The following is a 25,160-nucleotide window of genomic DNA, read 5'->3' as shown; positions in this document are numbered from 1 at the left end:
AAAACACTCAACGAATATCATCGATGAAATGCCTAGACCGCATTACGCTTTTCGTGTTTTGTTGTATTTTTAGTCATACAGTAATAACTCGTACGTGTTGGTTGAGTGATAATATGACGACATGACCTACCTTTAAAAGTATCCTAAAGTAACAAAGCAGCCTGATACCTGGACATCATTTGGATTATGTTGCAACATAACTCGCGAGTTTCTTACTGAATAAAATCATCATCAATATACTGTTACAAGGTTTAGCGGGACTTGAGTGAACGGTAGATCACTTAGATGCCACGAATAGATAGAATGCCAATGTCTCTGAAACAATACCTGTTTGGCAGTTGTGTCCCTCGTATCCTATGGAGCAGTGGCAGTGGTAGTTGTTGAGGCCATGGAGACAGGTTCCGTCGTTTTGACAAGGGTTGGAGGCACACTCGTCAATGTCTGTATGAACAGTGGCATCCTGAGTATTGGTTGCGAATTACTTATCAATTCTAGAATCGATTTTTTGTTGTCATGATGAGTTTTTTTTTAAGTTTATTCTATTGATGTTAAACGACAGGTAGCAATGAAATAAAAATAAGTATCTTTAAAGACGAATCATTTTTGTAGATAATTTTTGATTTTATTGGGATTGCAACAGTGCAATACACGTGGAACACAGGCAGCTATTGCTGATGTCGTGATCCATGGCCACACACATAATGTAGCCGTTTTTTTACACTTAGCTGGAGTGGGGAAAGTCGTGTTAAGTGCCTTTTTCCCAAGGGCATAAGATCGATGCCGTCAGGGGATTCAAACCCGGGACCCTTGGGTTCTTGGCCGAAAACCCTGCCGTTACGCCACACGACCCCACTTATTATCTTCGCCGATTAGTTGTTGTAGATAATTTGAGTAAGTGTAACTAATTGCATGTTACCTATCTACCGCTCTATTATAAGAAATAGAAGACGAACAGCACCGATATTGCAGAAGACTCCCTCATATCCGGCAGGACAGGAGCAGAAGGTGTAGGAGTCGTTGAAGCAGGTCGAGCACTCGCCGTTGTTGAAACAGATGTCCTGTGCTTGCTCGCACGGCTTTGTATCTAAATGAGTATAAAACACTTCGTCAGTACTTAATAAAACTCTACATTCTGCATTCAATTTCAACTCATACTTTAATACCTGAAGCCACAAGTATCTCATGTAAATTACATTTAGCAGTTGTTTCGTTTCCTTTTTGTCCAAATCATTCTGTCTGGATTCACTACAAATCACCCGGATGGGGGCCTGGCGAACCACCATCTCGTATCAGCCATACGGTGATTTACCATTTACACCATTCACCCGGGCGGGAGAACTGGCGCATCCCCATCTTGTATCAGCCAACAAAAGGGTATGTCACCCCGCAAGGGTGCACGTCGCACGTAAACACTTCGTACTACCTAGTACCTATCTACCTATTGTTTTCCTAGTTTTTTTTTATTCAAGTGCGGAAACATTACAGACGTAGTAGTGACCCACTAAAGTTGACAAACGTATATTAGTGTTACCACTAAACATGCTACACAAAGGCATACAGGTGAAAAAGATTCTTTAAAAAAGAGACATGTATTGTGTTAAATGGAATGACAAGAGTATATTACCTACCCGACCGGCAGACGTACTGGCGACGTTCCGAACACGAGGCAGTTTGGGCCAGATAGTCGTCCGCGCTGTCCAAGTACGCACACAGCTCACAGGAGGCGGCGGGTCCACCGGAGGACCATTGCAAATGGCCTAAGGTAGGCAAAGTTAATAAGATTTTTGTTTCATTTTTTAAAATTTGTTCAATTGATATTTTAATATCTTCTTGAAAAGATGGAAACTATTCTTTATTTTGCTTTGGTGGAATGACGTGTATCTTGAGGGAGTCATCCTCACAAAATGTCTTTAGATTTTCCTGAAGTATGTAGTTGAATGAATTTCAAGTGGTGCATAACCCGAGCTGACTTCTGGGAATTCAAAATGGCCGCCGTAACTGGAAATAGGACTACTCGACTTAGTCTCGTCAATAATCTGCATGGAAAAGATAAAGAGAGGAACGCAAAATGAGCGATATGAATACATGGATAAAAAGGACCGACAAGAATAAGTTTCTACGTAGGAACAAACCTGAGGCACCGGATCCGTCTGCATACGTCATCACCCCAGGTGACATCTTGAGTCCAATCCACGGAGACACGTCACTTCCGGTAGGGATGCTATCAGCGATGAGACGCTGCAGCTCGGCCTCCTTCACATCCACCAGGTGCCCTCCCCTGTTCTGGCACTCCTGGCTCGCTTCGGAATAGGAGACGGCATCGGAGGAGAACAGCAGGCAGCCGTCGGCATACACAACTGGGGGAAAATAATTTCATTACTTCATCTATTTGAAAGTGTATATACTTTTAGTCAGATATTTTTCAAACCATCCATCAATTGTCATCTAAGCTACACAATCATACAATCCATATGTGCTTAACAGAGGTTTTCATGTATCAGCAAACGCGCATAGCAAAGTTCGGGTTAGTAGGATTTGAAATAGTAATAGGTCAAAAATTGGCCTATTTATCATACAACTCTAAAGTTACCTCTTCAAAATTAAAGGGAGATTGTCATTCTTTTATTCATTGGCATGTTTCATTACTTTTAAACTTTACTAAAAAAGCTGCTTTAGGAGTTGATTCATAAAGATTCAAAGATTCAAAGTTGAATCGCACCCGTTTCACACTTGTCTCCCACGTGACCTTTAGGACAGACACAGCTGTAGCTGTTCACGTGATCCACGCATGTTCCTCCTCCCAAACACGGACTGCTCGCACACTCGTCGATGTCTGTGGCAGTAAACCATGATGTATGAGACGCAGTGAAGTGTAACTTGATACAAATTCTCAACATGAATCTGTCTAAGATTTAGCTCACTATCCAATGAGGGTCTGCATGGGGGGGTCCTGGCAACGCTTAACGGTAAATTCAGGCCAGCCAATAACGCTTAACGGTAAATTCAGGCCGGCCGATAACGCTTAACGGTAAATTCAGCATTTTTAGAACATGAGATACCCCTGAAGACGACGTTTTTTTTGCAACTAGTCGTCCTTATCTTGTAGCAAGAGACCAATTATGCTATACCATTCTCGCACGCCTGCTCCGAACCCTTTAAATTCGGCGGCGACAGGAAATGTCATGATCCCGATGACGAGCGCCGATGGCGCGACGAAAATTTTGAAATCTCGACCCTCTGAAAGGCTATTTCCTGGATTCTGAGGGGGGGATTTTGCTGAAGAGTAAGCTAAGTTTTATGACATCTCTATTTGAAAAAAAAAAATACAGAAGAGTTTCAGGTTGATTTTTGAGGGGCATCACGCCCTCCAGACCTCGCCGGAGCTGCGACATGCTCCCGGGGAAAATTCTTGACACCCTGAAACGCTATTTCTTGCATTTCGATTGGCAGATATTACTGGTAATGTAAGTTATATAATAAGTTAAATGATATCTCTGTTTGTGAAAAAATACAGAAGAGTTTCAGCTTGAATTTTGGGGGTCGACGCCCTCCTGACAATATTTTTCGACGGAGGCCCGGCATGCACCCGGGGAAAATTTTAAAATCTTGAACCGCGAAACGCTTAATTTCCTGAATTTTGAGGAGAAAACTTTGCTAGTAGAGTGAAACATAGAAGTGTTTCAGCTTGAAATTTTGTGGGGGGCGCCCTACCGACATATTTTCGCCGGAGCCGTGTGTTCCCTGGAGAAAATTTTAAAATCTTGACCCACTGAAATGCTTTCTCCTGCGTAACGAGGAATTACTCAATAACGCTTAACGTTAAATTCAGGATGACAAATAACGCTTAACGAGGAATTATAACGACCAGTAACGCTTCACGAGTAATATACCGATAACGCTTAACGGTAAATTCAGGGCGGCCGGTAACGATTAACGGTGAATTAAAATCGCTCGTAACGCTTCACGAAAAAGGGCATGCAGACCCTCTCCAATGTTAAACTAACCATGATCTACCATGTTGAAGGCAGCATTTCACCGGTAACCGTAGGCTTTCTTTTATATAGAATGTATTCCTTACGTAGGTTTTTTCTTGGCGAGGACCTACTTGTTTCACAAAGAGTCCCTGTATACCCAGGCACGCACTGACAAGTGAAGCTGTTCACACCGTCCTGACATGTAGCGTCATTCTGACAGGGGGCGCTGCTACACTCGTTGACATCTGAAAAGCGTGCATTTATATCATTGATTTATAGTCGACAAAAATTTACATTCTTATCGCATTAATAATGAAAATCGTGCTTATTTTCATTTACGAAATTAAAGTGATGTGGATAAATTGGGACTATTTTTTGCTAGTACATAGATTCTAAATGCAAGTTCACTGTGCACAGCATTGATTTTATTTCCGAAATCTGAATGCCTACTTGTTTCACAGAGAGTTCCATTATATCCAGGTGCGCACTGACAGGTGAAGCTGTTCACCTCGTCCTGGCATGTAGCTCCATTCTGACAGGGGGCGCTGATGCACTGGTCGTCATCTGCAAGGTACCAATTGAATATTTAAAGTTCCGAGTATATTGATGTAGGACAGGCAAATTTTCTTTCTATCTACTGTATATTTGAATTATGAATTTAAAGAAAGGTGCGTCTTTCAATCGCACATGGTATTTACTGGTTGTCACGATGCTAATTTCTCTTCTTAAAATGATTTACATGACATAAGATAAGACGTGCATCACAGCAACACGTAATGACTTAACAGACATGTTATAATCATGTTGATATAAGTCAAACAGAACGTAACTTACGTATGCAACGTATATCTCTGTCAGCCCATTTCAAACAGAACGCAACTTACGTATCTAACGTATATCTCTGTCAGCCCGTATCAAAGTCACGAATTAACCAAACGTGCCGTTTGAGAACTTGTAGATCTAGAGTAAGTTATGTATCCATATCAAGCTATAATCTTATCTATACATTACGTCAACATAACGTGATCAAATTATAAGTCACAGACCAAACCCACCCCACCCCATCCATCCTCGCGTAGATTGTCTCACAGCGAACAAACCGAAATACTGAGCCATGCATATAGTAGCAGTTTCACAGTACATACCACAGGTGATATCCTTTATACAGACTCCCAGTGTTGTTGTACCCGGAGTCCAGGCCGACAGCTTGGTGGAGTGTTGTTGGTTGACTCGGCAGCCGTTCTCGATGACGCTATTCGATGCAAACGCCGGCCCGGGGGAAGCCCCGGTGTTGCCATGCCAACAGCCGAAATTCCCTCCCGCCGCGAGGAGCTGTTGCGCATCTCCGTACCCAGGGATCCCCTGTGAGGAGAGGAAAGTGATATCAAACCTCCGAAAATAATTTCATCAGGCTGGTAGAACATAGGATGTTTGGAGCTTTTTTCACCAGTGATGAACCGAGACGAGGGGGGATACAATCTCAGCTACGTTTGGGATTACGTTCTCGCCGCAAAAGCGCCACCTACATCGGCTACTTATAGCGGTGAGAAGCAGTACTCCAGTCAGAAGCTCTGAAGAAGGTGTCTGACAGACACCGAAACGTCAGCAGGTGAGATTCCTGGTTGTGTAAAAAGAAACTCCAAATATCGTATGATATCGAAACCTATTTAGCTCAAATGAACTGAATGAACAGATGAGCTACTCTTCCACTGGTCGTGACAGAAAAGACATACGCTATGTACAGTATTTACAGGATCATTGTACCGGGGAAATTCCCCTAGTTTATGTCGATTCCCCTAGCTCAAGTCTACAAGCACAATGAACAGTGGACCACGGCTTAACTTTTGGTAGCTCGCATGTCGGGTGAGTGACACTGCCGGAATCAAACTCACGGCCTCTTGTTCCAGAGGCAAGATCGCTAACCACGGGACTACGCATGCAGGTACTGCAGATGAATGAACCATTTTATAGATAGTAAATGCTACTTGAGACGTCTGACCGTTTCCAAAATCATATCCAGTTGCTGCGACCCTTTCCAGTAACGTTAGCGCGCAAGTCGGGTGAGCGACACAACCGGGATCGAACCCGGGGCCTCTAGTTCCAGAGGCAAGATCGCTAACCACTGAACTGGACTACTCACGCTACGTATACCCACCTGTAGCAGGTCCACGCACGGGGTGTCGTGGTAGGCGGCGTCTCGGCCGTCGATGTAGCACAGCGTCCAGCCGTCCGGAACTCTGTAGCCGCTGGACTGGTCAACTACTTCCGTGGCCTCCCGCAGTATGTCACCGCAGCAGTTCCCTACAAAGTTTTTTTTTTTCTAAATTATTATTTTTTTGTTTGACAGACAATTACAACTAGGCACTGTAATCCGGTTTTTATGACTTATATTGTAACGGTACTGCAGCGTAACGTCTAAATACTATTGTTCCATATTTCTAATTAACGGAAACTTTGTATTTGTGGCACTTGAAGGTTTTGTCAAGGGTAACATAGTAAGATGTAAATCATGCAAATAAGGACCTACTTTGCATAATCCTTACGTCGCCGGTGTTTTTTTAAACACAACTCTTGTTATGACTTATATTGACAGTGCAACGTACAGAGATAAGAAAGAATAATACTGATGTTTTATTTGCCCGAGGGCTAATTGCAGCATGAAACAATGCATAGCAAGGGTATACTGTACACTCAGATAGTGCGAATTAACAATGTTGACAAGTAGAACTTATGGCTATTCTAAGGACTACTACGGAATACAGTCTACGCTCTTTGGGTTCTTTAATAAACCATTTTACACCTGGGTGAAGTGAGGAAAGGTGTGTAAAGCTTAACATTAACATCATATAGCCTTTCAAAACTAACCCAATTAAGAGATGACGCATGGATCCTTTGATAGTAAAAATATTAATACATTTGTCCGATAATTGACATTTACAGTTTTGTGGTATACCTATTTATCAACATCTGCAGTGTTATAGATGTTCTAAAATGCTCATTGTGAGACTTCTGTATGGTAAAGAGATCAAGAAGAGTATTTTTTGATCTCAGAACTTTTGACTTCACAGTTTTTTTGAGAGGAGGCTACTCGGCGTCAACGTCAAATCTCTTAATTTCGCAATCCTCTTCTTAATCATGTATGCACTATTATCAGCTATTGTCGGAAATTGCAGACTTAAAAGTATACGTTTTATGAGCCTTTTTACTTGCCATATGTCTGGGAAAATTTGCGTTACAGTTATACGCTACGTAATTAACATACATGTAACGTTACGTCACGGTAGTTGACCATTACGTAGCGTCAGGTAATAATAATACGTCGCGTACTCCTCCAACAATGCTGTAAATGCAGAAATGTTCGCGGTGAATTTATGTTTGCGGTTTTCACGGTGAACGTTCAGCGCAAATCTAAAACCACCGCGAAAATTTTTAATCACCTATGACTGTAGTGCTACTATTATTTCAAAGGCGAACTTAAGACCACCGCGAACAGTCCATCTTTACCTACCTCGAAATAAAATTCACGAGAACTTAAATGCATTAACAGTATGTGATAGAAGCCCGGTCTATTATTGTTGACAAATGTAATACCGAGGCAGCAATTATAGCTTTTAGATGATAGAGACAAAGGAACAAGTCTCTGGATTGATAAAAATTTCCCACTCACCTTGCGATGAGACCGGCAAGTCGCTGACAGCCGCAATCAAGAGCAGAAACTTCCACATCTTTGCCATATGCTGGGTTGAGTCAAGACTCCGTGTTGTCTGTGGGGCTTGTTCTGCGTGCGGCGTATTTGTACTGTGATCCGCGAAGGTGGGAAACATGCAGGTGACCGATAGGGACTGGGACTATTAATAACTGGGTATCCAAGACTACATAATTTTGCCAAATGATGTTATGATTAACTAATGGCGTATCATGACGTTCCCCCTCAGCTAAGATTATCCTGTCAACAGTGGGGAAAATTATTAATGACAGAAACATCCGGATCCTGTAAATAGTAAAAAATACTTTTTGCTCTGACTGAAATATTTCTTGTCGACCTCGGCCCCAACGATATTATTCCTTGAGACGGTGTGTAAATATATGGACGGCTGATATGTTGCCTCAGCTAATAGACAGAAGATAGTGTGTGTGCACGTGGTTGCCGTATGATAATCTCCAAGCAGATGTACCGCGGTGGCGTGCCAGTATCCAAAGGTCCAAAACAGTCAATTGGATACTGTTTGGGCCCTTTGGATAGTGTCATGCCACCTGCATATCTGCTTGGAGATTCCGGTACAATCTCTCAAAACATGCTGATTGCATGACAATATGGTCGTTCACTTACAATTTAAAATGAGTTGGTCTGTAACGTCATTTGACCTAGGTCACTTGAATTTTGAGGAAGACTCAGTGGACAAATTAAATATGTGATGCACCAACTTTTGTGTGTATGAACGGAGATTTTATCTCTACTATATGTTCATAATCGACGAACTAATATGATTGGCATATTGGGCAAAATATGTCTGAAGTGTGTTCATCTTACCAACGTCTCTCTCCAAACAGTCACTCTAAAAGTTCTAAAAGAAAGCATAATTTTTGTTTTATCTACTAAATTAGTGCGTTCTACGCTTCGCACGGTTTGGCCGACCTTATGTTGAATTCTAGGGGAGATTTAGCGAGACAGAATACCGTTAAGGTGAGTAAAAGATCCGGCTGGAAACATATCTAGGGGGTTTAAATAAACAGCTCAACTAGTCTTTTTATAACTCGAACTCCTGATGCTAAAATCTGAACACCCTAACTGATTCGGATATATTAAATGTATCTTCAATAATCATGCTCGCGGATTATTGATCAATTGCTTGATTGTTGGAATTTAAAAAAAAACGGCCATGTTATTCTGTTTGGTTTGAATTTGAATAAGCCCCATTTGATGATTTGCTGTCAAAGTTGCAATCCATGTGCTTGACTGTTTGCATTTAGTGCATTATACGTTGTTGCATGGGTATCAAAGCATAATTTAGAAACGTCTTGCTATTCAATGCAACGAATTTTTGAGGCCTTGCCGCTAATCCTACAAACAATGACACACTGAACCTTCCAGATGACACACGTACTTCAGGACCTCAGAAAGTTCGACATCACTTATGTTACCTGTAAACGTAAACTGACCCTGCCGTTATTCTAACAAACCCTGACCCGCTAACCCGCCTGTTGACACATAAGTCTATTATGGTCCACAGTCCCTACGGCCATCGATAAGGTTTGTGAATACCCTTACAATGGCAGGTATTTGCTGTATTTAAGCGAGAGGCCTCTAAGGAACTGTGTAAATAATTTGAAATCCATACATATTTTTCTTCAGTCGTTTTAGAACTGTTACACTAAGAACGATATATCGTGTGATTTCAGGTAGGGCGTTATAATCTTTTGCATTAGCGCTATTAGTTATTTTGTGATATAACGTTAGATGCACATCCTTAAAAATTATATTGTTGGCACGCCCATTCTTTAATATCCCAGTTGCCAGTCTTGCTGTTGTTTCATCAGTTCACAGAGGCCAAGCATGCTGCTGCATCAGAGCGTTTTACCTCACATTCATTGGTACACTGGACTCTTGTTAAGCTACGTGTAGCTGGCATAGATGCCGTACGATGTAGAATGCTCTCCAGGTCGCTGCATTATGTAATGTCAACTCGGCCCGACTGTCGCAGCTGGGTTTTAACGCTTAATTCCCACGTACACGTTTTGGGCGCCTACATTATTACTGCTCGCGTGCAGAGTCATTGTATGCTACGTAGTAAAAGTATAGCATAGGATCATAAAAAGAATCAGAATTTTTCCATGTCTTAACCCGCAACCTATCCTGGCGAACGCCATGCGATCTATTTCTAAACTCATGTCTATTCTTGCTCAAAACACAAACACAGGTAAAACACAAAGGTTCACACAAATAGGTCAATGACCTGGCCTATCACGTCTGTTCCCGCCCCTGGATCCCTGCCTGTTGACAAAAGTACGTCAGGGGTCCAGTAATAGTCTTATACTAGTATATAAAAACTGTTTTTGTCATGTTTTCAGACTGATAAGTTTGGTTCTTTGTTCTGGGCGTACTGGTGATAAGATATCTAAAGGTATATAATAAACTTGTTTGAAAAGGGTCCTATAAAAAGAATCAACAACAAGCTGTACTGGAGGGTGAAAATGATTAATACAGCTCTATTAAAGACAAGATTCATATCTAACACGATCATGCATTTGGCATGCTTTGAAGAAAAACAAACACAAATGAACAAACGCAAAAAAGTTTCATCTATGCAACTTTTATTCAAGGGATCTAAATTCAAAGCGTGATTATAGACCAAAAAAGCGGGACAAGAAGTTAAATTGCAACTATTTTGATGCTTGAATCCGTGGTATTTACCGTAAAGTATATTGAAGGAAACATTATTGCGGATTGTAAATTACAATATTCCTTGATAGACGTGTACTGTAGTAACACATTATAAGTTTGCACGTATGAAACTATGACAAAATTAAAGTGCAATGTATGGCTGTAGAGTTGCCAAGTTGTTTTCAGGGATGTTCCCATTGCTGTTTGTCATCACCTATCAAAGGCAGGTTTATTTTGCAATATGTCCCATTTCGATGATTTGCACAGTAGCCTTGCTACTGAAATGCCTTCGCGTGAGACATCGAGCTTTAAAACAATATTCTTAATTTTTGTTATGTTGTCATAATGCTTTGATCCATATCATTTATACATACTATTAGAAACACAGATCCATATGGTTATCTAATTTTAATGATAAATCCATCAAAATTCATGAATTTTGTGGAATCATGCCCATTGAGGAAAACCCAATACAAATGATAAATAACAATTAACAGAAAGTCTCAATTTTAGTTGGTCGTTTCACCTTTCAAGTCTAACATTTTAGATGAAGATTAATCAATAGATCAACCGAGCAATCATTTAGTTATGAAGCTTCAAAGACCACGCATATTCACTAGGATCGGACAGTGGTCAGTCAGCCCAGCATGAGAACGAGCCACGGTCCTCCTTGCAGTACATGTCTTCCGGGCAGGGGGCGCTGCTGCACTGGTATGTTTCCTTCATGCGAACGAATGGCGCTGGAATGAAACGTGAAGAAACAAATTGTTCAACAATGTCCTCTTTTATTATCCAACAAAAAAGGAAACAATCATCTATGCGTGGAAAAATTAAAGTTCTCCGTGGTACAACCTAAACATTATGATAACTCGAAGTGCTCATGTTCAGCCGTTATGCATTGTGGTCTAAGGTAGATGACGGGCTACACAAAGACTGTCCAGCTTCCCTTTCTTTTTACCTGCTTTAAACTTTTTACATCTTAATACTTCGAGCTTCCCTTAACGGGTAGGGACTGTCGCGTCACGTTCTGTGCTTTGTCGCGTTCTGTGCCCAGGCACGGTTTGTGACAGTGCCCGAGTGTCACAAACCGTGCCTGGGACAAAAGCACGGTTTGTGACACTCGGACACCGTCACGAATCGTGCCCAACCGAGCACAGTTCGTGACACACAGGGGGTCTTATCCCATACCGTCAGTCACAGTGATTGACAGCACTTCCGCGCACAGTCTGTGACGGACGGGCTGTGTCACGTTCTGTGCCTGGGAAAGCACAGTCTGTGACGGGCATGGTCTGTGACGCGTCAGGGACTGTTTTCGATTAGTACACGACGAAAAGGACTTTAACAACAATATGATGGTTACGTGTGTGGATGTTTATTCTATTGCTGGAAACGCCATCTGACCTTATCCATAATCCATTTTCGCGCTACAACTATATCAGAAACACTGGCACACTTGATGTACCTACCCAGGCAGGTGAAGTGGGTTCCGTCATCCTGGCAGGTCCAGTCGAACGGGCAGGTCACGAGGGCACACCAATCCACGTCTGAGGCAGAAACAACATGACACTTACGGTTAACACAGAAGGGCGTCTTGTAAATGTTTGGCGGTAGTTATGACGTCATAGCCTTGGTGCATATGAAAAATTTCACTACAACAAAATTTGCAATACATACATGTCATCTAGCTATAGGCCCCTTACAGGCTGACATGTTCAAGTTTTTGTCTATTGATGAGAGTTAATAGATTGGTCGATACAGGGAAGAAATAAAATTATTTACCTGATTCGCAATTGTCCCCAACGTAACCAGGCAGGCAGCGGCATCGGTACGAGTTGACGTCATCGTGGCAGGTTCCGCCATTTTGACAAGGGTTCGAAGAGCATTCGTCGATGTCTTAAAAGACAAATAGAACTAATGTTTCTTCCTTGTTGATGTTTGGAAAAGCGCTTAAAAAACAACGTATAATGATCACAACTTGAAACATCTGCACATTCTATCAATAATGAAGATCCGCATGAAAGCAATTAAAATTCCAGACAGACAGTTTCAGTTGAAAGTTACAAGACCTACAAATCTGTGTAAATTGTGTCTTTGGACATTAGAATACATTAGAAAGAGCTTAAAAACTGAAAGTAGATGTATTGTGGAATTAAATCTTACTGATCTCGCAGGACTTTCCCCCGAACCCGTCTGGACAGTCACAGAAAACGATGGAATCGCCGAAACAAGAGGTGCAGTTTCCGTCGTTCTGGCAGACGTTTGATCCACACGATTCAACATCTGCAAATATGACAAATGAATTCAATATAAAAGCATCATGGTTTGATTCAAAGATCACTAAAAAAAGGGAATGTAACACCAACCTTCACATTGATATCACAACCTAACGACATCACTGTCCCCCCCTTCCTCTTTCCATTCCCTCCATCCATGCACCGATGCAAAGGAACTATATTTTGATGCATTGGACCCAGACTATATGCACAGTCTGTGACAGTCGGCTTATTTTTTCGGTTAATTTCATCATTTGGGTTTGGACAAAGTAGCTATAGTTTTTTTTTTAACCATAGAGACCCTATAGAAAGGAGATTTCAGTCAAAGGCGGTAGGACCTGAGGCCTTCAACACACTAGTAAGAGAGCTAGTGGTCGTGGTGGAGGTCGTGTGCCGAAAATAGTACATCCTAGAGAGATATGTCTACACTACGGTCACCATGATGCATCAGCCAATGATGATGGTGGAGATAAGTAGAACCATATTTACCGGACTGGCAGACGTAGTTGTGCTGTTCCGTGCATGATGTTGGTTCTGGTTGGTAGCTGTTGGAGCTGTCCAGGAAAACGCAAAAATCACAATGGGCGGGAGACTGAACAGCAGACATCTGTAGGGGACCTGTTGTTGAGAACCATTCATAAATATAGAATAAACAAAAGTGCACACATGTGTGCCAAATGATAAAGTACGAGACAGCAAGCCGTCGTCAAATCTATGATTGACGTATCTATGAACTTGGAGATTAGATATCCAGGTAGATAGAACATCAAACGTAGTATATAAGTGAGGAAAACTGTACTCAGACCTTGAACAACCGAGTCGTCACTGTACGTGAGGGTGTATACAGGTTTCAGCTTCATCCCGAGCCAGCTGGAAGCCCCAGTCGTGGTCGCGATGCCGTCAGTGATGAAGGTTTGCTGCTGCCCGTCCTTCAAGTCCGCCAGGTGACCGTTACTGGTACTGCAGGCCTGCTGAGCCTCAGGGTGGGAGAGGGCGTCGGGCGAGAACTGGTAGCATTGTCCGGAAAATGCAGCTGTAAAGAGATGTAGTCATATTTAGAATTCGAGAAAAAAAGGGTGCGATGTATACATTTTGCAAGTAAACGCGTACGTGCGAACTTTAAAAAGGGGGCAACAAATGAATGGAGAAAGACAGTCATGTGAGACTTAGTGGAGCCGGGCTACTCCTGGGAAACTGTGAAACAGCAAAGAAGCAGGCGATGGACAGAAGGGAGAAAAGAGAGAGAGAGAGAGAGAGAGAGAGAGAGAGAGAGAGAGAGAGAGAGAGAGAGAGAGAGAGAGAGAGAGAGAGAGAGAGAGACGCGCGCGCACCTTGAGGGATATGGGGAAGTGAGAGAGAGACAAATTAGACATTTTCTTTTTTCAACGATATATAAGTCACATATGAGCTACTGGACATTTTTAGAAATAAAGTTTCATACCGATTTCACACCGTTTCCCTTCAAATCCCTTCAGACAGACACAGGTGAAGTCCCTGAACTCATCCAGACAAGTTCGAACTTTAAAAAGGGGGCAAGAGAGAGAGAGAGAGAGAGAGAGAGACGCGCGCGCACCTTGAGGGATATTGGGAAGTGAGAGAGAGACAAATTAGACATTTTCTTTTTTCAACGATATATATGTCACATATGAGCTACTGGACATTTTTAGAAATAAAGTTTCATACCGATTTCACACCTTTTCCCTTCAAAACCCTTCGGACAGACACAGGTGAAGTCCCTGAACTCATCCAGACAAGTTCCCCCGAACCAACAAGGACTGCTGGCACAGTCGTCCATATCTGCAGATTGCGAAGAAGAAAAGTTTAATCATGCGATCAGGCACTCACCTGTGTGTGTGATCAGGCTATGTCTTTTTATATATATACTGAGCATCGTATCTAACATCTACAAGACAGCGACGTAACACTAAGTACGATGTGATGATATTCACTGAGCAACAATTTACTGTCCGCCTGTTAAGATTTTTAGCTTGATATAATCAATCTTTTTCTTGTCAAATTTTGATTCATCTTTGAAAAATGATACAGGCTGTTTCTACAAAGAATGTGCAGAACTGTATAGACAAGGCAAAACTCTAAAATGGATAATAAGAGCTTTAGTTCTCACTCTGATCACAGTCAGCTCCTTCCCAGCCGTCCTCACAGCTACAGGTGTAACCCACCGGGCCGTCCGTACAGGTTCCGTGTACACATGGGGAGGGCGCACAGTGATTGTCTGAAATGTGTAGATAAAGAATACAACAAAAGGGAAGGTGTTAACGTGAGCTGAAATCATTGTTGAAACTAAATTCTTACGGTGTCTTTAGAGTGTGGAAATGAACCATAAGTCTTTTGTGAAATCAACAGGGATCAAATATGACCAGTTAAAAAGAAAAGTTAAACTTGCGTCATGACTTTTATGTGAAATAAGATTAGTCTCATGTTAACTCATTACCCTAAGGCTTATGCTTTTATGGTAGATCTTGGTTATTGTTGTGTTGATTCGTATATTCAGTCAAAATTTTCGCCATTTTGTTTTACAGATTAGCTTGATATTAGAGAGACTAAATGATTTTCAGCAACATATAGAATATCGTTGTTGGCAAATACAAATACAACAACGAAAAAAGTTTTGTCCAGCGCTAGCGTGATTCGACATCAATATTGCGCCCTTACCTGCGCACAGGGCGTACATGTTGTTGTAGTTTGCTCCCTGCAGGTGGGTGGTGTGAGTCTCGTAGTCCACTCCCCAGGCGCTGTCATCACTCAGCCAGACAGGCATGTACACAAAGGTGTCATCAAGGGGCTGGCAGTCACTGCCGTATCCGTCAGTAGTTCCACACAGGTTTGCCGAGAGGACCCGGTGGGTATAACAGTTGACACCGGCGGCGTCATACCTGATGCAGTCTGAGGTCCAGTGGACGGTACACCCATCCCTACCTGAGCAGTAGCACGGGTACCTCATCCCGGCCGCCTCACAAGCGGCCTTGACGTTGGCATTGGTCATCGCTCCGAAGACCTTGACCTTGTAAAAATTCCAGTGGTCGACCGTGGCCAGGTATTCTTGTTGACCTTGAGAAAATGAGAAATCACATTTATGTACTGTTGCCATGTCCAACTCCTATATTCACCTACATAGGTCAACTTCTTAATACATCATTCCAGAAGCGAGACCAAATTACTCATACATGACCATATTGTACCACATATACTATTATCGGTAATTTTTTGCAGTTATGATTGTAGGATATATTAGCCTTGTAGTATCGTTGATTTAATGGCATACATTGTACCATGTACGATTGTTGAGCAGTAAAGTTTATTCTTCATCATTCGTCTCCCACCGTCAGGGAAAAAGAATTCGAACTCAAAACTTGACAAAAGTTAGAAATCCGTGTAAATACTAAGATTAGTGTAGTCACATGGTATATTGTTACCCATTACCTGTTAGTCCTTTTCGTCATGTTACATGTACTTGCAATTAGCCTAAGGGCAAGACCTTGCAATAAACCTTCCCATTCTAATCTTTAAGCAGATTGTCCGGTGGCATTATAAACATTGACCTTGCCGATATAAGGATTCTGACACCGGGCGATCTGCTTTGAGAAATAGAAACATCTCCTGTTAATGTTTTGCGTTGTCAAAAGGATGCTTTGGTAATTTACTTATATATATATATCTGCCGTACGAATTAACCAAATCATCTTTATTTAGAAATTGTGAAAAAAATGCTACTTTGTTTTCTTTCCTTCACAAGCATGATTCTGTGCCGTAGCAAAGACGAAAGTGTAGCTCCTGCGTTTTTTAGCACACACCTGAGTATTTTGCGGAAGATAATGTATTTCCACGACAGCGTTTTAATGATTTTTTTCTCATGCTTTTTGCACATTATTCCCCTACCTGTAATAAAAACACACATTTACTCCATATGGACAGCCAGGATTGTTCTATTGCAAGCCAACCAACTTAGCTTATAGCTTATCTAATAACACTATTAACTACTATCAAATTTGATATGGCGAGTGGACGCATACCAAACCGTATATATCTGTTCAGATGATCGATAATAATACGTGACCGCATGCAAAATCCAAGATCCAGAACTACATTAGTTAGAAATTCCGTTTTCACCTTGTAAAAGCTCCCTCACACTTGACCGTACATGTATATAACGTCCGCATGAGTTGCGTCTTAACAGTTCAGGTAAAGTTTGCAGCCGAAGAAGTAATTTCTTAGGTTCGATAACTAAAGTTGCACAACGGTGGGTCAAAGTAGAAAACAACTTTTCCCCCACAAACTTAACAATGTTACTGCGCAAGTGTGAGGGGGCCCTAAGAACATGAGCGTAACTTTTGTACCCACCTACTGACAGGTCCGGCCAGGTGATCACAGCCGTGAAGAAGAGCAGAAACTTCCACATCTTTGCCATATGCTGGGTTGAGTCCGGATCGGGCTCTACGATGTATGTGAATCCTGCCTTGTGTGCGCCAATTTATACTGTACACCAAGGCCATGGGAACCACACAGCTGACCGGTAGGGACGGGCGCTATTAATATCCATGGCGGCAGAGGTTTGACCTGTTTGAGCTGCAGTAGGTAGAGAGCTAATCAATAATGTGTGCGCAATAGTATCATCCTGTGCCACGGAATATTCATGCAACGTCATCTTACAATAGAGTGGATGTCATTTCAAAGCAGCAGAACACATTTTCCGGCCTATGGGGGTTTCTATAGTTAAGCACCACAAAGTGACCCACATCGACCTGGATGAAATCATAGTAGGGTACGCAACAAAATTTCGACATCGGCTAATCTTGAATTCGAGGGTACAATACATGAAATAGGTGAAAAAAGAAAATGTTGTGTTTTTCTTTTTACATTTTGATGGCCACTTTGATATGGGGCCATGCGGGGTCCTTCTGAATTTGCAGCCGACTCACCTCGGCAGGCAGCTCTAAAGGTCACGCGAATTTAATTGGAAAACTTCACAATCTCTAGTATGATAAGTGGGCTTTTAGATCCATTCATTCTTTCGTTCATTTGGCTCCGTTCATTCATCCATTCATCCATTCATTCTTTCGTTCATTTGGCTCCGTTCATTCATCCATTCATCCATTCATTCTTTCGTTCATTTGGCTCCGTTCATTCATCCATTCATTCATTCGTTCGTTCGTTCATTCCTTTGGCTTCGCTCGTTTATTTGGCTCCGTTCATTCATTTATTCATCCATTCATTCGTTCGTTCATTTGGCTCCGTTAAGCCAGTGTGTACGTGGGTGTAGCGGGGATCAGAGTCAGCTCAGCTATGATAAAAGTCTTCAGTGTCGGGCAACTTCCGAAGCAGGACTTTGAGACACAAAAAACGACGGAAAACTTTCAACCTCCACAACATGAAAGCAACAGTCGCAATAGAAAGGGAACACCAATCCCAGTTCAGTACAAATTGTATGAAAGAGGGTCTTAAATGGCCTTAGGTAGGATATAGGTTCCCACTGGATGTGCGAGCTGTTGTTGTTCATTATAGTCTAGACAGGTCACACCTTAAACATCCCAGCCAGGCAGGACTTGTCTAACGGGTCTAAAGTGAGAGTTCCCTTTCAGCAAGACGCACACTGAAGATGTCAAACGTCAAATTCCAACAAATATTTTGAGGAACCTTAATTTACCTTGGGGTTGTCTAATGACAGAATCAACAAATTGTAGGTGGAAAATAAAAGCATTACAGCACGTCATTTATTCGACATCTTTTCCTTTCTTTATTATTTCCTTAGAAGAGCCACTGAAACTTTAGGATAGACAATGACAATTGAAATATCAAAGTATGATATTAATACACAAATGTGAGATACATGTATCAGGCACAAAAGTGCTCTTATTGAAGATTACGGTCTCTCATAAAAGTAGAGTAAGTGCGGATCAAAGTGTCGTTCGTCTCGGCTTGTTGATTATCAGGTTATTTCCTTATTTTTAAAGATAATTTCCTTATCTTTAAAGTCCACACATACTATAGAGCCAAAGTTGTTAGTTGTACAGCAGTCTAGCTACAGTTATCATGTAGTCCTCCCAAACATCAGCCTTAACTCCATCTTCTACGATTTCTGCGCCCAGAAACCATTCATTCACTCGTTCACTCGACAAGGGCCGTCTGTTTCGAAAGCCAATGTGTGAGTGTAGTGGGATTAGAGTCAGCTCAGGTATGATAAGAATATTCGCAATTTGTCAACTACAGAAGCAGGACTTTGAGACACATGAAAAAGTATACAACTTCAATATATCCAAAACATGAGGACGAAAGCTACAATAGAAAGGAAATTCACTGCACGAAATGGCCTCGTATCCCGGCGTATACGTACAGGGATTCCTCCGGAAATATTCCATATCCCGGTGCGGATTTAGCGTATCCGTTAGTTTTAACGGATACGCTAAATCCGCACCGGGATATGGAATATTTCCGGAGGAATCCCTGTACGTATACGCCGGGATACGAGGCCATTTCGTGCAGTAAAATATCAAGACCAATGTATTCAAAGTGCATGAAAGTATGTTTTAAAAGGCATTATGTAAGATATATAGGTTCCCATCTAAAGTGCGAGTTGTTATTGTATATTATTGTCTAGACAGGCCACACCTTAAACATCCCTGCCAGGCAAGACTTGTATTAAAGCAGAGAAACGTCTACAGTATTTAGTAGTTAGTGTAAAAAATTCTGTCATTATCGCTCTCACCAGTTACTGTAGATACCTCTGCCGTTCATGACGGGCCCGTTGTTAGTGATGCCTGCTATATATTAGGGCTAAGCTTGATCACAGTACCACTGCATATGTATCTCGTATTTGATTTTCACAATTAAAAAAAAGTTTTTAAAGGGGTACGGTGGGGGTCCTCTTATAGGTTGACGCACACTGAAAATGTCACATTCAAACTGTTCAATCAAAAATGTTCTTCTTTGAGGAGCCAGAACCAACTCTGGGGTTGTCTTACTACAGAAGTAAGAAATTACAGGTGGAAGAGCAAAATCATTACTTTATTCATTCATTCGTGCGTTCATTCATTCATGCTATTCATTCACTCGTTCATTCGGCATGCGCAGGGGCCGTCTACCCCTTAAGCCAGTGTGTGGGTGTAGCTCAGCAATGAAAGGAATATTCACAGTTTGGCAACTTCAGAAGCAGGACTTTGAGACACATGAAAAAGTGGAAAACTTTTATATCCACAACATGAGGGCGAAAGCTACAATAGAAAGGGAATATCAATATCAATGAAGCACTAAGTGCAACAAAGAGGTAGGATATAGTTTCCCATTTGAAGTGCGAGATGTTGTTGTTCATTGTTGTCTAGACAGGCCACACCTTAAACATCCCTGCCAGGCAGGACTTGCATTAAAGCCGAGAAAGGCGCACAGAATTATTTGTGTGCGAGTGCGAGTCCACAGCAGTTGTGAGATATTCTGGATTCGAACAAACAGTTGGTAGCTTCTTAACCTAGCCACACCCAGACCTGCCTCACGTATCGCCGTCTTCAACACAGCCACACCTGTACCTGCCCAGCGTAACGTCTGTACCGAACCACACCTGTACCTGCCCAGCGAAACGTCTGTACCGAACCACACCTGTACCTGCCCAGCGTAACGTCAGTACCCAACCACACCTGTACCTGCCCAGCGTAACGTCTGTACCGAACCACACCTGTACCCGCCCAGCGTATCGCCGTCTCCACGGAGCTTAGACGCTGCAAGCCGTGCGGACGGTACATCAACACAGCCCGATCCAGAAGGAAACACCAGCCCTGTAGAAAAGACAGGTTAGTTTAATCTTTAATTTTGCACAATTGGTAATTTCAATGGAAAAATGAACATGGTACCGAGCAGACTGGTTTGAATATCTGCGTTCACTATGATGTTGGTGGTACCTATAAAGATTTAACACTTAATGGTAGGGTCACATTTCCTAACCGGGGCCCGGTCGGGCTGTTTGCGGAAACGCAAAATCAAAGTGTATGTCAATAAATTTGCACACGCTATGCTCTTAGATGATTTTGAGTACGTTTTGTGTTTTTGTTGTCTTTAATATCATACTTTTCGCTCCCAAAGACTACCCGGCCGGGCCCCGGATTTGAAATGTGACCCTAGCATAACTGGTCGGAGGGAAAACGGCAAACCCCGGCCGTGGGTACACGGGGTCGCCCGGGCCTGACGGCGGTGGCTTGCAGGTGTCTGACCAAGGTGTAGGTGGCTATCTTGAGAGAGTGGTCGTTTTCTGACTAGGTCGGGCTCGACCGCCCTTTCAAAGTCCGTCACGGGGGGCGGCGGGGGGCTAGCGAGTCCGGGAGTGGTCGGTGGGGCCGGAATAGTGCAGGCGAGACCCCGGCATCGACAAAAGACGGGGACGTCCGTTGACTTTCCCCGCCGGCCAGTTCCATCGGACTGGGCACCGGGCGCCGGGCGGGTGTTGGCGGTGGGAGTGCCCGCCCTTCCCCGCCCGACTCTGACCGCCCTGGAGGAAGCTCCGGGCCTGCCAGGCCACCGAGCAGGATGCGTCTGGTGGTTGGTGGTCCTCGGGGCAGCGGTCCTTGGCACAACTGGGTCGGCCGGGCGGAATCGGATCGGCCGGCGGGGGCGGTCGCCTGTTGCCACCGAAGACCACCCCGTGGCAGACTTGCAACGTTTTTTCAGAGAAGTGCCCTGTAGGGTGTCTGACCATACCGTGGGTTGCTCAACCTACCTTAACCTACACTCGCTCGAGAAAGAGGACATAAGGAGGAGGAGGACCCGGTTGATAGCCTTCGGGGAGGACTTACCCCGGCGCTGGTTCCGGACACCCTCGCCACGGCTGTCCTCGTCCGCAGGAGCGGAGGAACGGCCTCCTTCCAAGCCGGTTGTCGACCTCAAGCTCGGGGAGTGGAAGCCTGGTCGGCGGGATAGCAAAACGACTGGCGAGAGAGTGTGCGATTGCTCGCCGTCGATTCCCGAGCTAGTCAAAAAACAACCACTCACGTGCGAGCACGCCGTGCGGACTCGGTGTTTCGAGACCCGGCCGTCCGTCTAGCTGGTGGACGAGTCGGTTGTGAGAGTGTGGGACCGTTCTTGACGTTGAAGGGCGGGCGTTGAAGGGAAGCAACGGTAGGTGTGGCCGGATGTTCTGCGCTCAGGCTCCCGAGGGTTTGCGGCCAGCTCTACGGCGCGTTCCCACCTCACGGCAGCGACGGACTCGGCGGCGCTCGACCGGAGCGACTGTGTGGCGGCGCGAGTCGCGGTCTTCTCACGGCGGCAACCGTAAGTCCTGTGCCTGCCATGGTGGCAACGGGTGACGGGCAATCAGGGTTCAGTTCCGGAGAGGGAGCCTGAGAAACGGCTACCACATCCAAGGAAGGCAACAGGCGCGCAAATTACCCACTCCCGACTCGGGGAGGTAGTGACGAAAAATAACAATACTTGACTCTTTCGGGGCCCCGTAGTTGAAATGGTCACACTTTAAATCCTTTAACTGGAATCTATTGGAGGGCAAGTCTGGTGCCAGCAGCCGCGGTAATTCCAGCTCGAATAGCGTATATTAAAGTTATTGAGGTTAAAAAGCTCGTATTTGGACCTTGGGACCGGGCTTGCGGTCCGCCGCGAGGCGTGTCACTGCTCGTCCCGGCCCTCCCCGCCGGATCCTCCTTGGTGCTCTTAACTGAGTGCCTCGGGGTGCCGGAGCGTTTACTTTGAAAAAATTAGAGTGTTCAAAGCAGGCCTGGCGCCTGAACAGTGGTGCATGTAATGATGGAATAGGACCTCGGTTCTATTTCGTTGGGTTTCGGAACGTGGGGTAATGATCAAGAGGGACGGGCGGGGGCATTCGTATTGCGGCGGGAGAGGTGAAATTCTTGGATCGCCGCAAGACGAACCACTGCGAAAGCATTTGCGAAGAATGTTTTCATTGATCAAGAACCGTTAAGAAAGTTGTGGTCGCGAAGGCGATCAGATACCGCCCTAGTCACAACCATAAACGATGCCAACCAGCGATCCGCCGGCGTTACTTCGATGACCCGATGGGCAGCTTTCGGGAAACCTGTCAGTTTTCGGGTTCGGGGAAGTATGGTTGCAGAGCTGGAACTTAAATAAATTGACGGAAGGACATCACCAGGAGTGGAGCCTGCGGCTAAACTGGAGGAGCGCTGAGAAGCCGATCAAACTTGACCATCTAGAGGAAGTGAAAGTCGTAACAAGGTTTCCGTAGGTGAACCTACGGATGGATCATTACCGAAACGAAGCAGGCGATACACACGCCCGTCGACTTTGCAGTCGCGGCAAGGAGCGGGCTCTAGTGCCCGTGGCCTCCCGCTCCGAGCCTCTCTTCCCTGCCGTCTCGACAAGATGGTTCTCTTGCGCTGCTCTCACGTCAATCGCTCGTGTATGAGCGCGGGCGGAGAGTCAGGAGTGTTCATGCTGACCCGCTCGGCGGCGAGAACCGGCAGCCCCCTTGGAACGTTGGTGCGCGCCCGTCGTTTCCTACCGTATACCCTGCTCAAGAAGCGAGCCGCCCCAAGGTTACCCTGGGTTCCAGACTGTTTATCGGGCCTTTTAGCCGGTTCTCTTTAGCCGGTACCTTGCAGTCAGTTCTCTCGGTGGCACAGAGACCCCAGCCCGCCGAACCCTAATTAGCGCACCGGGGGAGTTCTAGCCGGGGAGTTGACCGGCCCTATCTACAGGAAAGGGGCGCGGTTATCACCCCCACGGGCTCAACTCCCCGGAGCGTTGATTAAGACCGGGCGGGCAGACTGTTCACTGGCCACCGTAGGAAATCGCTAGCGACCCGATACTAGTCTGGCGCCCAGGGAACCCCAAGGTCCACCCGGCGGAGGGGCGTCGCGTCGTGGGTTTGTGCGGAATGGGGTCAACTTTAGTCTCACGGCGGGCCCTAGGTGCGACGGCTCCTCCCCGGCACCCCGGCGCGGCGTTGCGGTCTCTGACTCGATGCAATCAGTTTTGCGGTGACCTGTCCTTAAGCCTCGGCTCCTTAAGCAGGGCCTCCTTTGGCAGAGGGGAGGACTGCTCTCGGTGCCGACGGCCAGCCACCGGCGGTCTCTACCGGCTGGTCCACTCCCCGAGGTCTTCAAGAGAAGGGCGGGCCCTGTTTTTATGGTCCAGGCCGGCCTGCCGGAGTAATAAGAGGGCGCAGCGGGTGCCGCTTCGCGGAGCGACCCCCACCCCTTCCGCTCGTTCGCCAACGTTCAACCCGGGGGCGCACCCTTCTCGTCACTGAAGCCATTGAAATACATGTGTGTGGTGGCCGTTTATGAACTAAGACCGTGTGGTAGTTATACTTAGAGGCTGCAAATAGCGTCACGGTGGCGATGGATCAAAAGCCTCCGAAGTACATGTGTGTGGTGACCGTTCATGAACTAAGTCCATGTGGTGTGCACTTTTATCGCGTCGCACTGCCTGCTTTGTCGAGCGTGGCAGCCGAGGCTCGCGATTGGGGGTTAGTCGAAGCTGGTGGCTTTTTACGGCAATCGACGAAAGCTTCGTCCCCTTAATGACAGATTTGCGCAGCTCCCGGTGGAGACGATCTCCCCGGCAGAGCTTGTGAATCTCACTTTTCTTAAACGACGGTGCCGAGAGGCAGAGACAAGCTTTCGATGCGAAATCAAACAAAAACGACAACTCTTAGCGGTGGATCACTCGGCTCGTGTGTCGATGAAGAACGCAGCCAGCTGCGAGAAGTAATGTGAATTTCAGAACACATCGATCATCGTCTCTTCGAACGCGCTCTGCGGCCCCGGGTCCGTCCCGGGGAGCACGTCGCCAGAACGTAATGCGTATACGGCAATTAGCCTGCTATTCAAACCTATTATACCTGCCGTCCGAATCTCTTTTGTTCTCTTTGGTCAACGTTGCATAGAAGTAACAGCCGTTGCATAAGATATGTCTTTGGACACAACTAAATGAACCTATATGCGAGATATTAACCTTGAATACGCGAACACGACCTTAAACGCAAATTCTTGCTTACGTTCCGGCGACGTGCTGTCCCGGGGCTACGTCTGGCTGAGGGTCGGTCTTACTATCAATCGCGTCGCGCCGCTCGCTCTCGAGCAAGAGATCGCGAGCACGGTCGCGGCGATGATCTTCTCTACAGAATTATATGCATTGTATATTTGTATGTCCTTTCCTTTTGGCAGAATTGCATATTTCCCTCTTATCATAAGCTATGCAGATGACTTCTACATTTCATTGCTTATCTACATATAATGATGGTGAACTGGTTGATTAGGCACTTACTTAAAACACTTCAAACAAGAGTTCAAAGACAACATATCTCCATGAACTATTCTGTTTATGCAAATGACTTACACATTTACGTAATATATGCTTGTTCATGAACACCTTTAACTAACTTATACATGTCTCAATATTGACAGTCCTATCATTCACCACTTAGATGAATTATGGTGCTTTTACATTAACTATGCAAATAAGGAATTTATTTGAATAATTGGTATCTGTTGATGCTCCACTTGCCATAAACTTCATGTTACATGTATTTGAGTCTTATAA

General features: G+C 44.6%; 2 protein-coding genes and 1 non-coding gene across 3 annotated transcripts; 1 reads left to right on the top strand and 2 right to left on the bottom strand.

Moving 5' to 3' along the window:
- Nucleotides 1–277: 277 nt before the first annotated feature.
- On the bottom strand, nt 278–14,854 carry LOC136429161 (fibropellin-1-like). Its single transcript, XM_066419038.1, has 15 exons — nt 14,755–14,854; nt 14,313–14,426; nt 13,435–13,662; nt 13,119–13,247; nt 12,517–12,636; nt 12,136–12,249; nt 11,823–11,900; nt 10,993–11,096; nt 7,642–7,816; nt 6,130–6,275; nt 5,120–5,336; nt 4,425–4,538; nt 4,106–4,219; nt 2,720–2,833; nt 278–441 (listed from the first exon to the last, which is right to left on the bottom strand). The coding sequence occupies exons 2-15, from the start codon at nt 14,422–14,424 to the stop codon at nt 278–280; spliced, it is 1,929 nt and encodes a 642-aa protein (XP_066275135.1). The 5' UTR covers nt 14,425–14,426; nt 14,755–14,854.
- Nucleotides 14,855–14,949: 95 nt separating this feature from the next.
- Nucleotides 14,950–17,046, bottom strand: LOC136429160 (uncharacterized). The gene is made up of 3 exons (XM_066419037.1): nt 16,989–17,046; nt 15,303–15,698; nt 14,950–14,975 (listed from the first exon to the last, which is right to left on the bottom strand). Exons 1-3 carry the CDS (start codon nt 17,044–17,046, stop codon nt 14,950–14,952), a joined length of 480 nt encoding a protein of 159 aa, XP_066275134.1.
- A 7,218-nt stretch (nt 17,047–24,264) lies between these two features.
- LOC136431878 (5.8S ribosomal RNA) lies at nt 24,265–24,418 on the top strand. The gene has a single exon (XR_010755406.1). It is a non-coding gene; the product is annotated as a 5.8S ribosomal RNA (ribosomal RNA).
- The last annotated feature ends 742 nt before the right edge of the window (nt 24,419–25,160 follow it).

Source organism: Branchiostoma lanceolatum, chromosome 3 (genome assembly GCF_035083965.1).
Source record: "Branchiostoma lanceolatum isolate klBraLanc5 chromosome 3, klBraLanc5.hap2, whole genome shotgun sequence".
NCBI lineage: Eukaryota > Metazoa > Chordata > Leptocardii > Amphioxiformes > Branchiostomatidae > Branchiostoma > Branchiostoma lanceolatum.
Note: the sequence above shows the minus strand (reverse complement) of the source record. Positions and strands in the feature narration are given on the sequence as shown.

Coding starts and splice junctions, on each gene's coding strand:
- LOC136429160 (XM_066419037.1), bottom strand. CDS start 17,046: ATGTGGAAGTTTCTGCTCTTCTTCACGGCTGTGATCACCTGGCCGGAC. Junction 15,699..16,988: donor CTGGCCGGACCTGTCAGTAG/GTGGGTACAAAA, acceptor CATTTTCTCAAG/GTCAACAAGAATACCTGGCC. Junction 14,976..15,302: donor CATGTACGCCCTGTGCGCAG/GTAAGGGCGCAA, acceptor ATTTCACAAAAG/ACTTATGGTTCATTTCCACA.
- LOC136429161 (XM_066419038.1), bottom strand. CDS start 14,424: ATGGACGACTGTGCCAGCAGTCCTTGTTGGTTCGGGGGAACTTGTCTG. Junction 6,276..7,641: donor CTTGCCGGTCTCATCGCAAG/GTGAGTGGGAAA, acceptor AAAACTTTGTAG/GGAACTGCTGCGGTGACATA. Junction 5,337..6,129: donor CGTGCGTGGACCTGCTACAG/GTGGGTATACGT, acceptor CTCTCCTCACAG/GGGATCCCTGGGTACGGAGA.